The sequence below is a fragment of the Haliotis rubra genome, unplaced genomic scaffold (assembly GCF_003918875.1).
Source record: "Haliotis rubra isolate DU_JTF1 unplaced genomic scaffold, ASM391887v1 Scf46, whole genome shotgun sequence".
Lineage (NCBI taxonomy): Eukaryota > Metazoa > Mollusca > Gastropoda > Lepetellida > Haliotidae > Haliotis > Haliotis rubra.
In genome coordinates, this window is record NW_025767146.1 from 2457076 (window position 1) to 2483250 (window position 26175).

General features: G+C 44.2%; 1 protein-coding gene across 1 annotated transcript in view; it reads left to right on the plus strand.

Annotated features, from left to right (window-relative positions):
- The window catches only part of LOC124290177 (U3 small nucleolar RNA-associated protein 6 homolog), a 184464-nt gene that overhangs the window by 153295 nt on the left and 4994 nt on the right, over positions 1-26175 (plus strand). Inside the window, exons 18-20 of the mRNA XM_046726871.1 lie at positions 17973-18053; positions 20455-20561; positions 21753-21819. Coding sequence (XP_046582827.1) covers positions 17973-18053; positions 20455-20561; positions 21753-21819 — 255 coding nt within the window. The remainder of the gene's footprint in view (positions 1-17972; positions 18054-20454; positions 20562-21752; positions 21820-26175) is intronic.

Sequence of the window (26175 nt, forward strand, 5' to 3'; positions counted from 1 at the left end):
GCATTTACAACCACAAGACATGATTACCCCAGTTTACATCACTGAGAGATTTCAGGCTGGGACAAGGCTGGTTTAAGCCTGCTTTTGCATTGATAGCATCTTCTCTCCACATTCCTGTGATTGTGTCTGGTGCTTGTGTCTTTGTGTCGTCACATCTGGCTTTGTGTCGCACCGTCTGTGTCAACAATGGCTCCTTCATTCCCTGTCTCCAGCCAGCCTCTCTAATCTATGTGGACAAGACTCTGTTTGTCAAGCAAATTTTTCAGCTCAGCTATCAAAACAAATACTTGATACTGCTTTCAATCTCTCAGTGTGAAAATCAGCAAATTTAATACTTTTTACATCATGGATGTTTGCATGAGTGTCGTGTTCCCAGTCATATTGGTACCTCAGAGGAAGATCCCAAAACCAAAAACTGTTGTCTTTGTTTTCCTATTTCATTTGGTTTATCAGGTGGCTTCCGGGATGACTACTGGGATGACTACAAACCAAACACCACTGCCAGAGACAAATTGGTGAATTTACTGTTGTTTTGCTAAATTGTTAAGTTAATCTTACACCCTTAGGTCAAATAGCGGACTTGAAGTTGATGTTCCCGGTGATGGAGTCTACACACATCCCGGGAGCCAGAGTCGTGACGGTTACACTGCAGCAACCATGACTTGTTCACCAACATCGGAGAAATGTTTGTTCGCGGCAAGTGTCGAAATCAGAAACAACAATTAGGCCGCTGTCGACTTGTGGTCATCTCATGTTGCGGTGGTTTCCGTGTTTGTGGAATGCAAACAACTGCTGCGGAGGTCACTTCGAACCTTCCTGAACCAGGAATACAGCACGCAGTTGTGGGGCTTATTCTTAGTGCTGACATCATGTCCTCTGACACTCCTGTAGTGTAGGACACTGCAGGTTCGGACAGGTCTTCTGCACTGAATAGAAACTCACTGGGAGACTAGACTGGAACAGGTGCTCAGTTTCCAGCAATTTGCTGTCATAGTATATATATGATATATATATATATAACCCAAATCAATGATAAAGTTAGAATATTGCTAAGACTGGTGTTATGCAACACTCTCAGTCATTTCCATCAAACCAGATCAGTGTAGGTACCATAGAGCCACCATGTGGTCGACATTGCTTCACCATAAGCACTCTGGTCTTTGCCTCACCTTAAGCAACACTCTGCCTCACCTTAAGCAACACTGCCTCACCTTAAGCAACACTGCCTCACTATAAGCAACACTCTGCCTCACCTTAAGCAATGCTCTACCTCACCTCTGCCCACCTACCTGCCCACCTACCTGCCCACCTACCTGCCCACCTACCTGCCCACCTACCTGCCCACCTACCTGCCCACCTACCTGCCCACCTACCTGCCCACCTACCTGCCCACCTACCTGCCCACCTACCTGCCCACCTACCTGCCCACCTACCTGCCCACCTACCTGCCCACCTACCTGCCCACCTACCTGCCCACCTACCTGCCCACCTACCTGCCCACCTACCTGCCCACCTACCTGCCCACCTACCTGCCCACCTACCTGCCCACCTACCTGCCCACCTACCTGCCCACCTACCTGCCCACCTACCTGCCCACCTACCTGCCCACCTACCTGCCCACCTACCTGCCCACCTACCTGCCCACCTACCTGCCCACCTACCTGCCCACCTACCTGCCCACCTACCTGCCCACCTACCTGCCCACCTACCTGCCCACCTACCTGCCCACCTACCTGCCCACCTACCTGCCCACCTACCTGCCCACCTACCTGCCCACCCACCTGCCCACCCACCTGCCCCCCACCCACCTACCCACCTGCCCACCCCACCTGCCTGCCACCTGCCCGCCCACCCACCTGCCACCTACCTACCTACCTACCTGCCCACCCTACCTGCCCACCCACCCACCCTGCCTACCTATGTGCCTGCCCACCCGCCTGCCCACCCACTTGCCTACCTATGTACCTGCCCACCTGCCTGCCCACCCATCTGTCCTGACTGGCTGTCCTGGCTATTCTCACGTACTATCATACCCACATCACGCCTCCATCTCCTGAAGCGGCTACAGTGAGGAGGCTATATGACTGACTCTACCGTTACAGAGCCTGTTTGCTGACGCTGTTTGACAGAAGAGGGAGCAGCATGTCATGTTTATTCCTCTCCTCTGTGTATTAATACAATCAATTCAACTCCACATTCTGAACTAGTGTAACCTTGAAAAGGGGTTTATTTGCCGTCCATAACAATTGAACCCAATGGCCATGGGCCTTTGTGCTTTCCAAGTCAACACAGGGCTGTCAGCAAATCGCTGTACATGTCAAATTCCTGTTTTTCATGGTTAGCTCTGCTGCAGAAGACCTGACTGTCAGCGTTACTGTGGAGGAGTTTCTCGCCCCTCGTTGTGGACTCAAGCTTCCAACAGGGTTTGGGATTTCTCACAGACCATGGAGGTCACTTTCAACCATTCTGAGGGCATGAGGGTCAACAGGATGCTGAGATCCCGTTTGTTCTCTAATTGCTGAGAAAATGCTTGTGATTGCAGTGCTTTTGTGTTGCTTGTATAGTTACGTCAGTTACCTATGACAGTCAGTGAGTGGCTTACGCTCTGATGACTGTAATGTATGGAGTGACTGGTTCAGTAGTGTAGGGTGCTACAATTCACTGTACATAGTGTTGGATCCATGAAAACAGTGGACAAGGTTCAAATCCAGATTTGCCCTGATGATGTCTCTAGGTATGTTGGCACTGGGCTTGTGGTGGGTTTACAGCGAAGTGATACGCAATAGAACCAGCATAACTGCAGGTTTCCTCCTGCATGAGACTGACAGACTGTCACACAGCAGGAACACTGTTCTCACTCACACCAGGGTCTGTGACGCTGGAAACTCAGATATGTTTGAAGCATTCATTTGCTACACTTAAGACACATCATGTGTAAACACAAGTTTGATACTTCATCCATTTTGTTGCTGTGGGGTAGCCTAGTGGTTAAAGTGTTCACTCGTCACGCTGAAGACCCAGGTTCAACTCCCCACATGGGCACAAGGTGTGAAGAACCCATTTCAGGTGTCCACCGCCATGATATTGCTGGAAAGTTGCCAAAAGCATGTAAAACTTAAAACTCACTCACTTTACACAGACTCCAGAAACCAGCATCTCTTCACTCACTAACACGTCCTCAATCACCCTCCTACTTAAATTTAAAGACTTATTTTGTGCCTGGAAATGGAAAGTAAGTACTGGTAAATGAAAAATAAATAATGAGAGCTGCGTTTTGGTATATGTAGCAATCAGAGCATTACTCTGAGAAAATGAAATTGTCTTCTTATAAAAAAAGAAATTCTGGTAAAATTAAATATTCAAGAATATCACCATGATGGAGCTTATACATGTGTAGATGAATGTGTTTATAAGGGCTTTTAGGCGCCATCTTTTGCTCTCAAGGTTTGATGACGTAGTAAGAATATCATATCTTTCATGTCAGTGGCTGCCTTACCAAATACGATGATACTTGACATGAATGTTTGTAACTATGATGATGTTCTTTAAAGATATAACAATATGACAATGAGATCATACAGTCCCCTCACATCAAGCAGACCACATTACACAGCCAATTAACAACCACTCTCTCCCAGCCAGATTCCACTTCCGGCGCATATAAGATGCTGAGCACTGTCCTACTTCAACAAATGCAGAAATATCAGTGATGAGACAAAAAGGCAGTTCTAATTTTAGGTGGAGAATAAGTTAAGAGTTCTTGATGTAACAATTAGTACAGACAGCTTGCAGTCAGACTTTTAAGGATAAATTCTGCTTCCGTAATTTTACCAAATCTAACTAGGGTAGAAGTTTGTTAGAGAAAGGATTTTTTTCTGTCATAGATGCCATTTAATCTCGGATTAGATCAGTAGAACATTTCCTAGTTGAAACACAATACACTTTATGCAGCCAAGGAACAATGTGAACCTGAGGCCAGATTGCTGTATTTTTCAATATGTTCAGTGTGCAGCTTAACAATCTTACCAACATCGTCCTTATAACTGAACCTAGTGGAGCAGAATGACACAAAGAGTTAATACAGTCTTACCAACATCTTCCTTATAACTGAACCTAGTGGAGCAGAATGACACAAAGAGTTAATACAATCTTACCAACATCTTCCTTATAACTGAACCTAGTGGAGCAGAATGACACAAAGAGTTAATACAATCTTACCAACATCTTCCTTATAACTGAACCTAATGGAGCAGAATGACACAAAGAGTTAATACAATCTTACCAACATCTTCCTTATAACTGAACCTAGTGGAGCAGAATGACACAAAGAGTTAATACAATCTTACCAACATCTTCCTTATAACTGAACCTAGTGGAGCAGAATGACACAAAGAGTTAATACAATCTTACCAACATCTTCCTTATAACTGAACCTAGTGGAGCAGAATGACACAAAGAGTTAATACAATCTTACCAACATCTTCCTTATAACTGAACCTAGTGGAGCAGAATGACACAAAGAGTTAATACAATCTTACCAACATCTTCCTTATAACTGAACCTAGTGGAGCAGAATGACACAAAGAGTTAATACAATCTTACCAACATCTTCCTTATAACTGAACCTAGTGGAGCAGAATGACACAAAGAGTTAATACAATCTTACCAACATCTTCCTTATAACTGAACCTAGTGGAGCAGAATGACACAAAGAGTTAATACAATCTTACAAACATCTTCCTTATACCTGAACCTAGCGGAGCAGAATGACACACAGAGTTAATACAATCTTACCAACATCTTCCTTATAACTGAACCTAGTGGAGCAGAATGACACACAGAGTTAATACAAACTGATTCAAATAATCTACATTTTGTCTGCTCTGTATTAATATACAGGAATCAAATTTTCGCAGTTTTACACTCACATATTCTCCCTCTAACTCACTCACCTTCTCACTCACTCACTCACTCAGCTTCTAACTCACTCAGTCAGCCATACTCATTCACACTTATCCTCACTCACTCACTTACCCCGAGAGCTGTGAAGATCCAGGTTATAATTGGTCTTCAGCAAACCAAGGTTGTTGTAAGAGTCAACTAACGGGACTTGGTTCAATATGTTCAGAAACTACTACAACATAGCTCCAGCAAATGTTACCTGTTGGGCCTTAAGAAGTCTCCTGCCCTCATCTGAGTTGTAAATGTTACCTAATGGGCCTTAAGAAGTCTCCTGCACTCATCTGTGTTGTAAATGTTACCTGATGGGCCTTAAGAAGTCTCCTGCACTCATCTGTGTTGTAAATGTTACCTGATGGGCCTTAAGAAGTCTCCTGCTCTCATCTGTGTTGTAAATGTTACCTGGTGTTCCTAAAGAAGTCTCCTGCACTCATCTGTGTTGTAAATGTTACCTGGTGGGCCTTAAGAAGTCTTCTGCTCTCATCTGTGTTGTAAATGTTACCTGGTGGGCCTTAAGAAGTCTTCTGCTCTCATCTGTGTTGTAAATGTTACCTCGGGGCCTTAAGAAGTCTTCTGCTCTCATATGTGTTGTAAATGTTACCTGGTGGGCCTAAAGAAGTCTCCTGCTCTCATCTGTGTTGTAAATGTTACCTGGTAGACCTAAAGAAGTCTTCTGCTCTCATATGTGTTGTAAATGTTACCTGGTGGACCTAAAGAAGTCTCCTGCACTCATCTGAGTTGTAAATGTTACCTGATGGGCCTTAAGAAGTCTCCTGCACTCATCTGTGTTGTAAATGTTACCTGATGGGCCTTAAGAAGTCTCCTGCTCTCATCTGTGTTGTAAATGTTACCTGGTGGGCCTAAAGAAGTCTCCTGCACTCATCTGTGTTGTAAATGTTACCTGGTGGGCCTTAAGAAGTCTTCTGCTCTCATATGTGTTGTACATGTTACCTGGTGGGCCTAAAGAAGTCTCCTGCTCTCATCTGTGTTGTAAATGTTACCTGGTGGACCTAAAGAAGTCTTCTGCTCTCATCTGTGTTGTAAATGTTACCTGGTGGGCCTTACAAAGTCTTCTGCTCTCATCAGTGTTGTAAATGTTACCTGGTGTTCCTAAAGAAGTCTTCTGCTCTCATTTGTGTTGTAAATGTTACCTGGTGGGCCTTAAAAAGTCTTCTGCTCTCATCAGTGTTGTAAATGTTACCTGGTGGGCCTTAAAAAGTCTTCTGCTCTCATCTGTGTTGTAAATGTTACCTGGTGGGCCTAAAGAAGTCTTCTGCTCTCATATGTGTTGTAAATGTTACCTGGTGGGCCTAAAGAAGTCTCCTGCTCTCATCTGTGTTGTAAATGTTACCTGATGGGCCTAAAGAAGTCTTCTGCTCTCATATGTGTTGTAAATGTTACTTGGTGGACCTAAAGAAGTCTCCTGCTCTCATCTGTGTTGTAAATGTTACCTAGTGGGCCTAAAGAAGTCTCCTGCTCTCATCTGTGTTGTAAATGTTACCTGATAGGCTTAAAGAAGTCTCCTGCACTCATCTGATTTGTAAATGTTACCTGGTGGACCTAAAGAAGTCTCCTGCTCTCATCTGTGTTGTAAATGTTACCTGGTGGGCATAAAGAAGTCTCCTGCTCTCATCTGTGTTGTAAATGTTACCTGGTGGACCTAAAGAAGTCTCCTGCTCTCATCTGTGTTGTAAATGTTACCTGGTGGGCCTTAAAAAGTCTTCTGCTCTCATCTGTGTTGTAAGTGTTACCTGGTGGGCCTAAAGAAGTCTTCTGCTCTCATCTGTGTTCTAAATGTTACCTGGTGGGCTTTAAGAAGTCTCCTGCACTCATCTGTGTTGTAAATGTTACCTGATGGGCCTAAAGAAGTCTCCTGCTCTCATCTGTGTTGTAAATGTTACCTGGTGTTCCTAAAGAAGTCTCCTGCACTCATCTGAGTTGTAAATGTTACCTGATGGGCCTTAAGAAGTCTCCTGCACTCATCTGAGTTGTAAATGTTACCTGATGGGCCTTAAGAAGTCTCCTGCACTCATCTGTGTTGTAAATGATACCTGATGGGCCTTAAGAAGTCTCCTGCTCTCATCTGTGTTGTAAATGTTACCTGGTGGGCCTAAAGAAGTCTTCTGCTCTCATCTGTGTTGTAAATGTTACCTGGTGGACCTAAAGAAGTCTCCTGCACTCATCTGAGTTGTAAATGTTACCTGATGGGCCTTAAGAAGTCTCCTGCACTCATCTGTGTTGTAAATGTTACCTGATGGGCCTTAAGAAGTCTCCTGCTCTCATCTGTGTTGTAAATGTTACCTGGTGGGCCTAAAGAAGTCTCCTGCTCTCATCTGTGTTGTAAATGTTACCTGGTGGGCCTTAAAAAGTCTTCTGCTCTCATCTGTGTTGTAAATGTTACCTGGTGGGCCTTAAGAAGTCTTCTGCTCTCATCTGTGTTGTAAATGTTACCTGGTGGGCCTTAAGAAGTCTCCTGCACTCATCTGTGTTGTAAATGTTACCTGGTGGACCTAAAGAAGTCTCCTGCTCTCATCAGTGTTGTAAATGTTACCTGGTGGGCCTAAAGAAGTCTCCTGCTCTCATCTGTGTTGTAAATGTTACCTGGTGGGCCTTAAGAAGTCTTCTGCTCTCATCTGTGTTGTAAATGTTACCTGGTGGGCCTTAAAAAGTCTTCTGCTCTCATCTGATTTGGAAATGTTACCTGGTGGACCTTAAGAAGTCTCCTGCTCTCATCTGAGTTGTAAATGTTACCTGGTGGGCCTAAAGAAGTCTCCTGCACTCATCTGTGTTGTAAATGTTACCTGGTGGGCCTTAAAAAGTCTTCTGCTCTCATCTGTGTTGTAAATGTTACCTGATGGGCCTAATGAAGTCTCCTGCACTCATCTGTGTTGTAAATGTTACCTGGTGGGCCTAAAGAAGTCTTCTGCTCTCATCTGCGTTGTAAATGTTACCTGATGGGCCTTAAGAAGTCTTCTGCTCTCATCTGTGTTGTAAATGTTACCTGATGGGCCTAAAGAAGTCTTCTGCTCTCATCTGTGTTGTAAATGTTACCTGGTGGACCTAAAGAAGTCTCCTGCTCTCATCTGTGTTGTAAATGTTACCTGATGGGCCTAAAGAAGTCTTCTGCTCTCATCTGTGTTGTAAATGTTACCTGGTGGGCCTTAAAAGTCTTCTGCTCTCATCTGTGTTGTAAATGTTACCTGGTGGGCCTTAAGAAGTCTTCTGCTCTCATCTGTGTTGTAAATGTTACCTGATGGGCCTTAAGAAGTCTTCTGCTCTCATCTGTGTTGTAAATGTTACCTGATGGGCCTAAAGAAGTCTCCTGCACTCATCTGTGTTGTAAATGTTACCTGGTGGGCCTTAAGAAGTCTCCTGCTCTCATCTGTGTTGTAAGTGTTACCTGATGGGCCTAAAGAAGTCTTCTGCACTCATATGTGTTGTAAATGTTACCTGGTGGGCCTAAAGAAGTCTTCTGCTCTCATCTGTGTTGTAAATGTTACCTGGTGGACCTAAAGAAGTCTCCTGCACTCATCTGTGTTGTAAATGTTACCTGGTGGGCCTTAAGAAGTCTCCTGCTCTCATCTGTGTTGTAAATGTTACCTGAGGGCCTAAAGAAGTCTCCTGCACTCATCTGTGTTGTAAATGTTACCTGGTGGGCCTTAAGAAGTCTCCTGCTCTCATCTGTGTTGTAAATGTTACCTGGTGGGCCTAAAGAAGTCTCCTGCTCTCATCTGTGTTGTAAATGTTACCTGGTGGGCCTAAAGAAGTCTCCTGCACTCATCTGTGTTGTAAATGTTACCTGATGGGCCTAAAGAAGTCTCCTGCACTCATCTGTGTTGTAAATGTTACCTGGTGGGCCTTAAGAAGTCTCCTGCTCTCATCTGTGTTGTAAATGTTACCTGGTGGGCCTTAAGAAGTCTCCTGCTCTCATCTGTGTTGTGATCGTTACCTGATGGTTATAAATGTTCGATTGCTCATCATTTTGTACTCAAGGCCACAATAAATACATTGTAGAAGTTTATCCCAAAGTAAAGTATTGCAGTGAGGAGGAAAGATCCACATCCATGCATCTCTATTCACCTGAACTTAGCTTGTTGGGCAAAATAGAAGCTGTTCACTTTCTCCTTTCATGGAATAACATATTATGACTTAAAGAAGGGGATAAAACAGAATATTGTAATCCCCCTCTCCCCCCACACCTCTATCTGCATCCTCCTCAACCCTACCTCCACCCCCACCCACATTCCTCCCTACCATTCTACCAGTACCACCTACCATTAGCTGACACTCTACAATTACCAAACTCACACCCACATCCCCATCTCATACCCGAGTCCACACCTAGTCCACCACTACCACCACCCATCAACTCATCCCAGCCCTCCTACCACCCACCTCTCCATCCCTATTCACTAAATATAATAACATATATTTGTGAGACCAAGGTTTGGAGCCAGTTGGGTAAAAAAGCCCACGCATCTCAGTTGGAGGTTAGGAACATATTGTTGATGTATCTAGCTCCATTTAATAAACGATGTATCTAGCTCTATCTGATAAACTCACATTCTCTTGGTCTTGACATTTTTATCCATGATATATTCATGTAATATTTTCTGTATAAAACTTGATAAGCTTTTCTGTTGGGGACCATGTAGAGTAGTCCTTAAATCATGCAAATGTTGCGTACAGCAAATACTGGCGGATCATGGTTTTGGTTTCAAGTGTAAATATATATAGCCTGCAACTTGTTGACATATTGCTGTCTGTCTACACACTGTTACCTTGTCGAGGATCTTCTATTTCACTGCTCCATTAGGGTACAGTTTCAAGAACATGTGAGTGTTTCTGACATTACAAGTAACTGTATCTAAACAATGAAGAGATAACATGAAATCCATGGGTAAGTAGATTCTATGATGTTAAAACATCACAGGAAAGTGAGTTCATGACTCATGATGTTGTACCCAATAAACAGTAACAACATCAACATCAATCTATCAATCAGAATACGATAAAATCAAGTCTTCTTTTTCTGTGGTTGAATTTCTGTTGCTCATGTTAAGGGAGAATAGAAATGGTAAAATCAATAGAAATTGTTGTAAATTTTACATCAAACTGTTTGGCTGCTATAAAAGCAGCTTAAACAGTCTTACCAACATCTTCCTTATAACTGAACCTAGTGGAGCAGAATGACACAAAGAGTTAATACAATTTTTTCAAAGAATCTACATTTTGTCTGATTTGTATTAATATACAGGAATCAAATTCTCGCAGTTTTACACACACATATTCTCCCTCTTACTCACTCACTCACTCACCTTCTAACTCGCTCACATAGCCATCCTCATTCACACTTATCCTCACTCACTCACTCACTCACTCACCCCGATACCCGTGAAGACCCAGGTTGTTATTGGTCTTCAGAACCCAAGTTTGTCATAAGAGTCAACTAATGGAATAGCTGTAATATTGCTGAGCATCACACATATACACTTTCCCCTAACTCATCCTCACTCACTCATTCACTCATGTGTGAAGCCCATTTTCTGGTGTCCCCCGCCATTATATTGCTAAAAGCAGTGTAAAACCCAACTCACTCACTCACTCTTTCACTCAAACCCAAAACTTGGGTGGGCACATTGTTCAGGTGACATGTCTCCCAGTACACATGCACACACTACTCCTATGGCAGCCCCATCCTAGGCAGTGTCTCACCACTCCGCTGCTGTGACAGTCCCATCCTAGGCAGTGTCTCACCACTCCACTGTTGTGACAGTCCCATCCTAGGCAGTGTCTCACCGCTCCGCTGCTGTGACAGTCCCATCCTAGGCAGTGTCTCACCACTCCACTGTTGTGACAGTCCCATCCTAGGCAGTGTTTCACCCCCCTACTGCTGTGACAGTCACATCCTTGGCAGTGTCTCACCGCTCCAGTGCTGTGAAAGTCCCATCCTTGGCAGTGTCTCACTGCTCCAGTGCTGTGACAGTCCCATCCTAGGCAGTGTCTCACCGCTCCGGTGCTGTGAAAGTCCCATCCTAGGCAGTGTCTCACCGCTCCGCTGCTGTGACAGTCCCATCCGAGGCAGTGTCTCACCGCTCCAGTGCTGTGACAGTCCCATCCTAGGCAGTGTCTCACCGCTCCAGTGCTGTGAAAGTCCCATCCTAGGCAGTGTCTCACCGCTCCGCTGCTGTGACAGTCCCATCCTAGGCAGTGTCTCACCGCTCCACTGCTGTGACAGTCCCATCCTAGGCAGTGTCTCACCGCTCCGCTGCTGTGACAGTCCCATCCTAGGCAGTGTCTCACCGCTCCACTGCTGTGACAGTCCCATCCTAGGCAGTGTCTCACCGCTCCAGTGCTGTGAAAGTCCCAACCTAGGCAGTGTCTCACCGCTCCAGTGCTGTGAAAGTCCCATCCTAGGCAGTGTCTCACCCCTCCACTGAGACATCTTGTACCTGATGGGCCTAAAGGTGATGTGAGGTGTCTCGTTAGGTAGCTCCCAGCCAAGTCAGTACCTGGCACCAGGTATTCTCATGGAGACACACAGCAGCATCAAGCTTTTGTGGGGTCAGGGGTCACGGGCCTTTGATTGACGCATACTATGATTGGATGTGACAAGAACTAAGCACTTTATGTCTGGGAGGAATCACCGGGAAAAATCTGGTTGTGGATGAGAGATTAGTGTGTGGTTAATTCATCAAACTTGTCAGTACAGATCAGACAGGTACAGGTACAACCAGATATACTGATGGTGGGTGTGTAGATGGGTGGGGTGAGGAGGAGGGATTTTGAATAAATGGATGAGTAGATTACGATCAGTATATAATGGATGGGTAGTTTAAGGTCAGTATATAATGGATGGATGGTTGGATGGGTAGATTTAGGTCAGTATATAATGGATGGGTAGATTAAGATCAGTATATAATGGATGGGTAGATTAAGGTCAGTATATAATTGGTGGATAGGTAGATTTAGGTCAGTATATAATGGGTGGATGGATGGGTAGATTAATGGGTGATGGATGGGTAGATATATAATGGGTGGATGGATGGATGGATTAAGGTCAGTATATAATGGGTGGGTAGATTAAAGTCAGTATATAATGGATGGATGGGTAGATTTAGGTCAGTATATAATGGATGGATGGATGGATGGATGGGTAGATTAAGGTCAGTATATAATGGGTGGATGGGTGGGTAGATTAAGGTCAGTATATAATGGATGGATGAATGGGTAGATTAAGGTCAGTATATAATGGATGGATGGATGGGTAGATTAAGGTCAGTATATAATGGATGGATGGGTAGATTTAGGTCAGTATATAATGGATGGATGGATGGGTAGATTAATCAGGTGTATGGGTGGATGGGTAGATTAAGGTCAGTGTATAATGGATGGATGGATGGGTAGATTAAGGTCAGTATATAATGGATGGATGGATGGGTAGATTAAGGTCAGTATATAATGGATGGATGGGTAGATTTAGGTCAGTATATAATGGATGGATGGGTAGATTTAGGTCAGGATATATAATGGATGGATGGATTAGGATGGATATGGATGGAGATTAAAGTCAGTATATAATGGATGGATGGGTGGGTAGATTAAGGTCAGTATATAATGGATGGATGAATGGGTAGATTAAGGTCAGTATATAATGGATGGATGGATGGATGGGTAGATTAAGGTCAGTATATAATGGATGGATGGGTAGATTTAGGTCAGTATATAATGGATGGATGGATGGGTAGATTAAAGTCAGTGTGTAATGGGTGGATGGGTGGGTAGATTAAGGTCCGTGTATAATGGATGGATGGATGGGTAGATTTAGGTCAGTATATAAATTATGGATGGATGGGTAGATTTAGGTCAGTATATAATGGATGGATGGATTGGTAGATTTAGGTCAGTATATAATGGATGGATGGGTGGGTAGATTAAGGTCAGTATATAATGGATGGATGGATGGATGGGTAGATTTAGGTCAGTATATAATGGATGGATGGGTAGATTTAGGTCAGTATATAATGGATGGACGGATGGGTGGGTAGATTAAGGTCAGTATATAATGGATGCATGGGTTGTTTGGTCAAGTTTTTTCTAAATAATGGATGGATGAATAGGAAGCAGGTTGGAGAGATGAATGATAAGGTATATGGTAAGGGTTGTGTCAACAAATCTGTCAGGAACAGACCGGTGGTGATGGTGTGTATGATGGTGTGTATGATGGTGTGTATGAGGTGGAAGGAGAAATGGGTATCATGTATTTCATTACAGTGTGTTGCAGAATTATCAATATTCAATACAATCAGTTATAATGGATGTAACTATTCCCAAGATAGAATGCATCTGCTTGTCACAAAGGTACACACTGAACAGACAGAATGGCCCTGTTTGTACCAAGGTACATATTGACCAGGCAGAATGGCCCTGTTTGTACCAAGGTACATATTGACCAGACAGAATGGCCCTGTTTGTACCAAGGTACATATTGACCAGGCAGAATGGCCCTGTTTGTACCATGGTACATATTGACCAGACAGAATGGCCCTGTTTGTACCAAGGTACACACTGAACAGACAGAATGGCCCTGTTTGTACCAAGGTACATATTGACCGGACAGAATGGCCCTGTTTGTACCAAGGTACATATTGACCAGGCAGAATGGCCCTGTTTGTACCAAGGTACATATTGACCAGACAGAATGGCCCTGTTTGTACCAAGGTACATATTTTTCTGAAAGAACGGGAACACTTGTTACCAAGGTACATATCCTGGACTCAATGGTCCAGGTTTAGATACCAAGCAGCTAGGCACTCCTCAATATTCTAGTGAGCTTCATCATTCAAGGATTCTCTTTGATGTGTCCAGCCAATAACACAGTCTCGGGAGAAATCAATCCAATCACTTTCTTCAGCTGATATCCTTTTATCATATATTAAAGCATGATATCATTCTTTTGGTTGCAATCATTTTCTACAACTCTCTGTCACCACAGACAAGTTAATCTCTTACGTATGTGGACCTGTAACTGCTGTGATCATGGAGAGCCTCCCACTACCATTGTGGCTGGGGCCTGTCTACTGTCAATCACATCAAAATACACACACTAGATTTATGCGCTTCTTTTAATTTTGATCTTTCTCTGAAGCTGGTGGATTCATGGAGGGTGTATGTCAGATAGCAGTATGACGTCCTCCAGCTTTCAACAGGTGCACTGGAATTCTCACATTTGATTAGGAAAGGCAACGATTCAATAGTGTGACTTGAAAAGGACTTGGAAACATGTTTAAGTTGCTATGGCTTGAAAATGAGAGGAAGTGCCTTGAAAAGCCTTACAGAAATGGCATTTGGAAATAATAAACCTGTTAGAAGATTTGCATGCTTTGATATCATAGCACTAACTTTTGAATCCTGGTCTCTACTGAAGACAACAGGGTTGTCCTTTTCTCAGTCATTATCGTTCACACACAGAAGAGCTGTGTAATCTTGTTGCTAATCATATACCACTCAAAAGAGCTAGGGAGCACTTGATTCCTCCATATTACTACAGTTAATCTATTGTGGCAGGACTAAACTATATAATATCTGAGACAACCATGTGCTCCCTAACATTCTGTGAGTAGTATATATATATATATATATATATAAACATATATATATATGTATATATGAAATCAAAAAGGTTTGACTTGGTCACAAAAACTTTTCACGAACCTATAAAAATGCTTTGTTTGGGGCTGTAAGAAGTGGAAATGTAGGTGTATGTTATAATGTATGCTCATCATTGTCTTTGTGTCAGGAAAAAAGACAAAACATTCCCTCAGTGTGTACTGAAAAACACAAGAAATGTTATTTGTCTGTTCCTTTGGATTTGTTGCTGATGACTTTGTTGTGATGTGGAGTGTGACTGGTAGATCTCCTGTAGTGCTGTGTGATGTAACATCCTCTCGTTAGGAGGGACCACGTGACTGGGCATGTCTCGCCAGTAGGTAACGAGGAATAATACCTGATTAGAGACAACAAACTGAACATAAAAACTGTGTTAGTTGTATCAAGTGCTTGTTACATGTTTGTATTCCCTGCCCTTGTAGCAGAGTATGTTTGCAGCGTGCTTCCAGCGTGTAGTATATGCGTCGTATCACAGCGGCGGAACCATGACGTAACACCTGCCCCTCTCACACCTGTCTCCAGCAAATGTTTCACAATCGGCCGTCTTGTTTGCTTACCTTGCGGAACCCCAGCTCTGTTGTTTTACACATAAAACATTGATTGCTTTGTGTTCAAAGTTGTAGTTACAGCGGCATGTCAAATTAAGCTACGTTTGACTTTACAATTTGTTACCTGTCTCAGTGCCGCCATTTATCACTGGTTTGAGGGTGGAAGACAGGTCTGATTGGTTGTTGGCAGTTGGCTGAATATCATCAGTTGGAGCCACCATATGCCTTCCAAGGAGTCAATTATGATGTTAATTCATTTTTTATGGTTTTGATTAGTTCTCAAGAGCCATTCAGTCAACTATCAGAGTGTTTTGGATTGTGTTTGTTATATTTTGAGACCTGTGGGTAGAATATGTCTCCAGCACTCATTACAGATTGTCGGCCAGCCAAACTTGAATTGGAATAAATCATTGGTGGGGTCTTCAGCCCGGGTTGGCCTGGTCCACACTCCATTATGTCTACACCCATGTGATATCACTGGAATACTGTAGCCTGACATAAGAAACTAATGAGAAATAATGAGGTATTTTGAACAACCTTCTGTATCTGTACCACGGCACCCCCTGCTGTCACTCACTCACTCACTCACTGAGACCACCAAACTCCATTGCTGTGAGTGTTGGTCCTTTACCTGAGTATTCGATAGTCAGAACTCTCAGATTGATTAATTATTGATTACTGGCCTTGCTTAATTGATTGAATATGTTGGTAATCAATACTTGTTTTGAATGTCCAGATTGACTACTTATTCCATGAATTAGTCCACCACTAATTTCTCTCAGAATTTCTATCTTGGTTATTGCTTTGCATTAGAGAATCTCTAATGGGTATCTGAAAGACATCAGCATTGACATGTCTGGTGATGTTACAAGACACAGCTAAAACCTGTAGCTAATGAGACAGCCCTTCACACATCGGAATCTGTTCACACAAGATGAGGCAATCCATTTGGATATGTTTCTTGGTCCTCTGAAGCTAAGGCTCTGTTGGCTTTCATGTCAGTGTGGGTTATCAGGGTGGTACTTTATCTCAAACCTGACAAGAAATATTTCCTGAAACACATCTCTCAAATCACAGGAATATGCTCACATGTGATTTATCTCACTTCTAAAATCACATGAATATGCTGCCATGAGATTTATTTCACCTCTCAGGTCACACGAATATGTTCACATGCAATTATCTCACCTCTCAAATCACAGGAATATGTTCACATGCAATAATCTCATCTCTCAAGTCACAGGAATATGTTCACATGCAATCATCTCACCTCTCAAGTCACAGGAATATGCTGCCATGAGATTTATTCCATTTCTCAAGTCACAGGAATATGTTCACATGCAATCATCTCACCTCTCAAATCACAGGAATATGCTCACATGTGATTTATCTCACTTCTAAAATCACATGAATATGCTGCCATGAGATTTATTTCACCTCTCAGGTCACAGGAATATGTTCACATGCAATTATCTCACCTCTCAAATCACAGGAATATGTTCACATGCAATAATCTCATCTCTCAAGTCACAGGAATATGTTCACATGCAATCATCTCACCTCTCAAGTCACAGGAATATGCTGCCATGAGATTTATTCCATTTCTCAAGTCACAGGAATATGTTCACATGCAATCATCTCACCTCTCAAATCACAGGAATATGCTGCCATGAGATTGGCTGAACCATGACCTGACCATGGCTTGACCATGATTGGACCATGGCTTGACCATGACTCCCCATAACGGGACCATGATTGGACCATGGCTTGACCATGATTGGACCATGGCTTGACCATGATTGGACCATGGCTTGACCATGACTCCCCATAACGGGACCATGATTGGACCATGGCTTGACCATGACTCCCCATAACGGGACCATGATTGGACCATGGCTTGACCATGATTGGACCATGGCTTGACCATGACTCCCCATAACAGGACCATGATTGGACCATGGCTTGACCATGATTGGACCATGGCTTGACCATGATTGGACCATGGCTTGACCATGACTCCTCATAACGGGACCATGGCTTGACCATGATTGGACCATGGCTTGACTATGACTGGACCAAGACTGGACCATGGCTTGACCGTGACTAGACCATAATTAGAAACATCAAAGATACAACATAAAACCATGCTTACAGCAGTGAGCTTTAGATCCTCAGAATGATTTTATGAGAGCTTTAATGAGTGTTTGCTGTCATTAATTCAGTGAGCAGCACCAGTGTATTTTTTTTTGTATTTTTTTTTTTAAACCAAAAATTTGTTCAAAACATGAATACAGCCAGTATGCCATTAAAGCCTTACATGGTTGTATATGGGGCAGAATGCACAGAATTAAGTCTGCTTTAGCAGAATTATCTGATGAATTAGGAACAGCTTTTGTCAGTTTTATTTGCTTTTTTATGGAATTTATTGGTGTTATTGTCTCTAAACTGTAAGAATCTTTTAACTCTAATCATATCCTAGAGTGTGAAAGCATTTCGACCTGGTTGTTGTTCCCTCTCCAGCTATACATGCATGACAGTATGGCAATACAGTTTATTGCTCAGTTTCATAATGCTAAAATACTGTAAAAATACTAAATTCAGACAAAAACATCTGTGTGAGAGCAATGCCTGAACAAGTGTAAGACCAGCTTTAGATTCTTCATTGCAGGAAGGACATTACTTTTCATTGACTCATTTCAGCTTAAGTAATGTTTTGTCAAGGTGTAGGACATTCAGTTCATTACAGCACTGAGTTGTTGTGATGTGGTTGTACTGATGGTGTTGGTGATGTTGCAGGTGAGCTGGCCAGTGTGGGAGTTGATGCTGCTCCACCTGATGGACTCGGGGGAAACAGACACCCTCGACAAACTCATGGAGGTGAGCTCTGTCAGTCACAACACACAGATCCATCATTACCCTGATGTTGGAGTTTCTGACAACCAACCTCAGTCGACATCCTCAATCAACATTCCTCGGTCTACCATCCACCATCCTCTGTCCACCGTCCTCAGCCCACCGTCCTGTGTCCTCAGTCTACAGTCCTCAGTCCACCTTCCTCGGTCCACAGTCCACCATCCTCAGTCTACAGTCCTCAGTCCACTGTCTTCAGTCCACCATCTTCAGTCTACAGTCCTCAGTCCACCTTCCTCAGTACACCATCCTCTATCCACCATCCTCTATCAACCATCCTCTGTCCACCGTCCTCAGTCCACCGTCCTCAGTCTACAGTCTACAGTCCTCAGTCCACCATCCTCTATCCACCGTCCTCTATCCACCATCCTCTATCCACCATCCTCAGTCCACCATCTTCAGTCTACAGTCCTCAGTCCACCATCTTCTATCCACCGTCCTCAGTCCACCATCTTCAGTCTACAGTCCTCAGTCCACCTTCCTCGGTCCACCATCTTCATTCTACAGTCCTCAGTCCACCTTCCTCTATCCACCGTCCTCAGTCCACCATCCTCAGTCCACCATCTTCAGTCTACAGTCCTCAGTCCACCATCTTCTATCCACCGTCCTCAGTCCACCATCTTCAGTCTACAGTCCTCAGTCCACCTTCCTCTATCCACCTCAGTCCACCATCTTCTAGTCCTCCATCTTCTATCCACCTCTCCTTCATCTATACACTATCCTCAGTCCACTGCCCTCAGTCCACCATCTTCAGTCTACAGTCCTCAGTCCACCATCTTCAGTCCACCGTCCTCAGTCCACCATCTTCAGTCTACAGTCCTCAGTCCACCATCCTCTATCCACCATCCTCAGTCCACCGTCTTCAGTCTACAGTCCTCTCTCCACCATCTTCTATCCACTGTCCTCTATCCACCGTCCTCAGTCCACTATCTTCAGTCTACAATCCTCAGTCCACTGACCTCAGTCCACCATCTTTAGTCTACAGTCCTGAGTCCACCATCTTCTATCCACCGTCCTCAGTCCACCATCCTCAGTCTACAGTCCTCAGTCCACCTTCCTCAGTCCACAGTCCACCATTCTCAGTCTACAGTCCTCAGTCCACTGACCTCAGTCCACCATCTTTAGTCTACAGTCCTCAGTCCACCATCTTCTATCCACCGTCCTCTATCCACCATCCTCAGTACTCCATCTTCAGTCTACAGTCCTCAGTCCACATCTTCTATCCACCGTCCTCTATCCCTCATCCTCAGTCCACCATCCTCTATCCACCATCCTCAGTCCACCATCCTCAGTCTACAGTCCTCAGTCCACTGACCTCAGTCCACCATCTTTAGTCTACAGTCCTCAGTCCACCATCTTCTATCCACCGTCCTCAGTCCACCATCCTCAGTCTACAGTCCTCAGTCCACCTTCCTCAGTCCACAGTCCACCATTCTCAGTCTACAGTCCTCAGTCCACTGACCTCAGTCCACCATCTTTAGTCTACAGTCCTCAGTCCACCATCTTCTATCCACCGTCCTCTATCCACCATCCTCAGTACTCCATCTTCAGTCTACAGTCCTCAGTCCACATCTTCTATCCACCGTCCTCTATCCCTCATCCTCAGTCCACCATCCTCTATCCACCATCCTCAGTCCACCATCCTCAGTCTACAGTCCTCAGTCCACTGACCTCAGTCCACCATCTTTAGTCTACAGTCCTCAGTCCACCATCTTCTATCCACCGTCCTCAGTCCACCATCCTCAGTCTACAGTCCTCAGTCCACCTTCCTCAGTCCACAGTCCACCATTCTCAGTCTACAGTCCTCAGTCCACTGACCTCAGTCCACCATCTTTAGTCTACAGTCCTCAGTCCACCATCTTCTATCCACCGTCTTCTATCCACCGTCCTCTATCCACCATCCTCAGTACACCATCTTCAGTCTACAGTCCTCAGTCCACATCTTCTATCCACCGTCCTCTATCCCTCATCCTCAGTCCACCATCCTCTATCCACCATCCTCAGTCGACCATCCTCAGTCCACTGTCCTCAGTCCACCATCCTTTATCCACCGTCCTCAGTCCACCATCTTCAGTCCTCAGTCCACAGTCCACAGTCTTCAGTGCTCAGTCCACAGTCCTCAGTATACCATCCTCTATCCACCATCCTCAGTCCACCATCCTGAGTCCACCGTCCTCAGTCCACCATCCTCTGTCCACCATCCTCAGTCCACCGTCTACCATCCTCAGACCATTCCTCAGTACAATGTCCTCTAGACAAATACTAAATTCTTCATTTAAGCTGTCTCTTGTTTAATAATCATCAGTTAGTAAGTAATAGAACAGTAAAAGTCAAGTTCACATGTACAACCTGGCTTCTTGTTGTTCAGGAAGCCATACTGTGCTGTCGAGAAGTCAGTCGGCCCGCAAAGGAGCTGTATCTGGAATGGGCCTTCCTGACCCAGGGCATCGGACATGCCCGCATGGTGTATGACAGGTGAGTGATATTACCCACAGCACTGAGTTTAGGGTCTGAGATGGGATAGTTAGGAAGATTTGAGGCTAGTCTGTGTAGACTTGGACATCTATGACAAATTTAGTAAGATAGATCTGAAAAAAGGATGGTAAGGGAGATCTGAGACAGACTAGTCTGGGAGGTCTTGGACAAGCTAGACTGGGACATCTGTGACAAGCTAGACTGGGACATCTGTGACAAGCTAGACTACGACATCTGTGACAAGCTAGACTGCATCTGTGACAAGCTAGACTGGGACATCTGTGACAAGCTAGACTGCTACATCTGTGACAAGCTAGACTGGGACATCTGTGACAAGCTAGACTGGGACATCTGTGACAAGCTAGACTGGGACATCTGTGACAAGCTAGACTGCTACATCTGTGACAAGCTAGACTGGGACATCTGTGACAAGCTAGACTGCTACATCTGTGACAAGCTAGACTGGGACATCTGTGACAAGCTAGACTTGGACATCTGTGACAAGTGACAAGCTAGACTGGGACATCTGTGACAAGCTAGACTGGGACATTTGTGACAAGCTAGACTGGGACATCTGTGACAAGCTAGACTGCGACATTTGTGACAAGCTAGACTGGGACATCTGTGACAAGCTAGACTGGGACATCTGTGACAAGCTAGACTGGGACATCTGTGACAAGCTAGACTGCGACATCTGTGACAAGCTAGACTGCGACATCTGTGACAAGCTAGACTGCTACATCTGTGACAAGCTAGACTGCGACATCTGTGACAAGTTTGATCAGAGAGACCTGCAGGATGATGATGGAGATCTGGGAAGAGCTCGTCGTGGAGATGTTGGAAAAGTTGGTTTGGGAGATCACCTCAAAGAGATTTAAAAAAGATAGTCAGGTAGATCTAGCTTATGGTCAGGCAGACATATGACAGGGTAGCATGATTTTTGTGACAGTTTTATGGCCGAATGTTTAATCATGTCTAATATTCTTGTGGTGCGACACAGGGCACCATGCAGATGCTGGCCACCTGACTGAACACTTGAAACATTAAGAGGCCAATTGAAACTGAACCATTGGACATTGATTGTCAAAACTACTGACGGACAATGTTCAATTACGTCTAGTCTCATTGTTGAGTTTGTGCTTCTTAAGTTTGGGCTGCTAATAAGTTGTGGCGGAATGTTCCTATTTTCAGACTGGTTCAGCTGAAACCTGTGTCCCTCGACTTCTACACCAAGTACATCAACATGGAGAACTCCCAGGTGAGCTGGTGATGCTAGAAGCTGCTTGTTACCACAGACCTACACTCACATCATCCAAGTCAGCAGTGACTGGTGGTTACAACAGGTCCCTAGACTCACTCACTCACTCTCTCTCTTTCTTACTCTCTCACTCACTAACTCACCCAACCACACATGTACTCTCACTCTCTCTCGCTCCCTCACTCACTCACTTGGCCATGTGTCTTGATCAACTGCAGCCAAAGAAATGTGCAATCATTGTTTAGTGCCTGTGATCACACAGGAGTCCAGCATTACCTGTTAATGCACTGGCCAGGTAATCTGCTCTTCTGTCATGTGTGCGGTGAGATGATGACTCCCTGTCACTACAGCACCATGGGGGGCGTTATTACCACCCTGAATGCCAGCATCCCCATAGATTCCCCGATTCATGAAACGACTTAATACATGGCATGGGTGTCTACAGGCGTCCTGAGACACGTTGTTGGCTAATGAGTGTATGGCATGTGGAGGTTAGTGCCAGGTAATGTTGCATTGTGGAGGGTTGATTGAGGTGGGGTCCTCCGAGGTTTGTTGGTGATATTAGACATGCTGAACGTGCATGATGCAGTGAGGACCAGGGTAGACACTGGCAATTAGTCAGTGAGGGAGTATGGCACAACCTGGGGGCCATAGAGGAGGTTGTAAAAAATACCTCATAGAACCTTTTCATCAGTTTCTCAACCCAAACCACCCCACGGGTAGCCCAGATGGTACAACATTTGCATATCATGCCTCATCAGGTTTGCTCCTCAAATAGATAGATTGTTTGTAAGGGTGATGTATCTTCAGTGGTGTTAAGATTGCTCACTTCCTAGTAGAGTTTCACTGATGACACATTCCATTGTGGTTTTGCAGATTTATTCAGTTTATGTGATGGAAGGCACTTTAACAGTTATTCTGTTGAAACAAATGAGGTTAGGTTCGTCCATTAAACAAAGTGAATTGGGTATATACTGGTTGATTGATTTCCAACTTAGACATCAAATATACATAACCTTTCATTTTGAAAGTTTTAAAGAGAATTATTTACATTTGTGCCTTCGTTCAGTTACAGTAATTGTAGTAATCAAGTGCAATCAACCATTTGATGCCGTGATCAACTTATTGAAAACCAGACACCAACATCAGTAGCTCATTTCCTGAAGCCGTCTAGCATCTTCTGTCTTCATTCACCTCGGAGTTGTTCCCAGTTGTCTAAGCTGCAGTTTATGAGGTGGATGACGACTACTGTGTTAGACCATACTTATAAACCTTCTTATTGTCCATCAATATATCATTAGTTGTTTGGAAAGTAGTTCTGTATATATAGGTTTGCTAGAGGGTGGAGGTCTGATGAGCTACTGGTGTATTGGAGATTAGATGTTGCTATCGTTTCTGAGCCCATGGAGAGACTAAATTGAATTTGACTAATCTCCAGGAGAAGCAGCCATGTTTAGTTAAGAGGCTTTACAGGCTATGGAGATTTATGGCCTACTCCTCGCTTGTAGAGTGGCGGGTCATGAAAAGAGGATTGAGAAATCCACCAGCTGTTAATTACCTACTTACTGGGCAGGGAAAGAACCCAGGAGAGGTTTATGAGATACTAAAACCTGTATCACCAGCTCCTGGTCGGATAAAATACTACCCGTGTACACAAAACTGTTTGTTGACAAATAAATTAAAGTACAAATTGTAACCTGGTGTGACATTTATCAAGGCAATGACTGCTGGAGATTGTTGGACTGATGTCTAGCTGTCAGGGAAGTACCAGATACAAATACCTCTCTCCGAACATTACATGCTGATTCATGACCATTCTGAAATCTAATTTCACATACCATACTGTCCTCTTCCTTTTTTATTTATGGTAATTTTGAAGTTTTCGGAAATCATTTCTACAAGTGAGGTCTGTTAAGATGTGTATTTGCATAGTGAGTTTCTGTGCAAAGCACTTGCTTGTACTAGTTGTTAAACCCATGCTCACAGAGATCACTTAGAAGGCTTATTTCGTTTAAGGTCATATCAGCTAACAATGGTGCAAGTTCATTCTCTGTTGATTATAGAACAATTTGTGCAGGCTGCATGCTTTCCCATAATGAGAATTGATCACGATTGATTGGCAGTGCGTAATTTGCGTGCTGAGTTGGCTAGCTCTCGATGAGTCCGACACAAACCTCCACTGAATAATCCAACTATAAAAACCTATCTTTGAATAAAAAAGACGTCATTACCAAATTTCTGAAGTAAGGTTGATTAGGAATAAGCACCGGTATGATGGATATTAACGGTCATAAAGCGCTTTGATTAGCCAACTGAGCCCCAACTGTAAGTTGAGGGGCGATGTACGAGCGTGGAGGACACCGGGGTAGTGGGTAATGGATTTCCTAACTCGCTCAGAGTGTGTCCCGGCAGGTGCACAGTGAATGTTAACAGAAATAATCTGTCTTCTCATGGGGAAGGTTCAATATGTCTTAAATGTGGACGTGCGGTCAAGTTAGATATGGGAAGACGTGGCCCTTTCTGGCCAAAGAAAATGGTTCTTGGATCGTCTTCTGAGCAGGGCAAAATATTCATGAAATATCGATAGCTGACATGTTGTAAAATGGTTTGATCACAGTGATTTATTATTTTGGATGAACGTTCTCAGAGAAGTTGTTTCTGATCTGTGTTCACAATTTAGCAGAGTCCTATACTTTCTGGGCTGCTTTATGTTTTGAATTATTTCAAACTGGTTAACATGCCCTTATCTGTGTACTAAATTTCAAATTATGTATTGTACTTACCGGTAATTTCTGTCACCATTTGGGGGCAGGTAGTCTGTGAAGGTAGGTGGTCTGGGGAGCTACTTGGTCTGGGGAGCTTCTTGGTCTGTGGAGCTAGGTGGTCAGTCTGTGGAGCTAGGTGGTTGGTCTGTTGAGCTAGGTGGTTGGTCTGTTGAGGTAGGTGGTCTGTGGACCTAGGTGGTCTGGGGAGCTACTTGGTGTGTGGAGCTAGGTGGTCAGTTTGTGGAGCTAGGTGGTTGGTCTGTTGAGGTAGGTGGTCTGTGGACCTAGGTGGTCTGGGGAGCTACTTGGTGTGTGGAGCTAGGTGGTCAGTCTGTGGAGCTAGGTGGTTGGTCTGTGGAGCTAGGTGGTCGGTATGTGGAGGTAGGTGTTCCTATGGAGCTAAGTGGTTTGTCTGTGGAGCTAAGTGGTCGGTATGTGGAGGTAGGTGGTCCCATGGAGCCAAGTGGTTTGGTCTGTGGAGCCAGGTGGTCTGTGGTCTGTGGAGCTAGGTGGTCGGGAGCCCAAGCTGGTGATGTGGAGGTGAAGGTCCTATGGAGCTAAGTGGTTTGTCTGTGGAGCTAGGTGGTCGGTAGGTGGTCCTATGGAGCTAAGTGGTTTGTCTGTGGAGCTAGGTGGTCGGTATGTGGAGGTAGGTGGTTGGTCTGTGGAGGTTGGCGGTCAGTTTGTGGAGGTAGGTGTTGTTTATAGGTAGGTGATCCATTGTACTGTACACAGATCAGAAGTTAGGTAAAGTTAAGCAGGATCAGTGGTCATGGAGGGTAGTCGGATTAAAGATTAGGCCTGTGTACTCAGAAAATTAACTTTGTTTGAAACATGTCTCTCATAACCAGTCAGTGAATGGATACCCGGTAGGAATGAGTGGACTCTTCACAAATGTGTTTTGTCTCTTGTCTGATTATCAATTTCTTGCCACCATATAGCTGGAAAATTGCTGAGTGCTGTGTAAAAGTAAACTTAAACTAGCAGTTTCTTGTGCAGAGATTTCAAGCGCCTAGATAGTTTTGCCTGTATCCCTTCTGATGTTTCATATGCATCAGGGATCAATGACTGAAATACTGTTGAAGTACCATGCAAAACTATCCACGGTGTATTGCTACAATACAGCTGTAAACATCTCACTCACTCACTCACCCACTCGCTCGCTCGCTCAAACTGGTATAGGTGCAGTAGTTTTAAAGGCAACATTATACCCAGTCTCACCTCAGCTCAACTCTTGCCATGCTATTGTTCACTTGCTACAAGATTTGAGGGTCATTGTACAAATGAAGTGTCCTTGTTTGACTGTTGCACAGCCCATATTGAGGTAAATGTATTAGCGCTGCTGTTCCCTTCATTCCAACAAATGATAATCTGGACATAAAAAGTGCCATCCCTGCAGAACCCATGCAGCCTGTCACCGACACACGTCTTAGTGTCAGACCAGGGATTGGCTGAGGGTGTCAGAGTAGCAACGCTATTTGATGTCCGATGAATCTCCCTGGAGTTGAAATTAATATTAGCGGCTGTAACATGCACAGGTCTTACACCTATCAAGCAGGCAGGTCTTGTGATGGCCTCAAGTACGCATAGT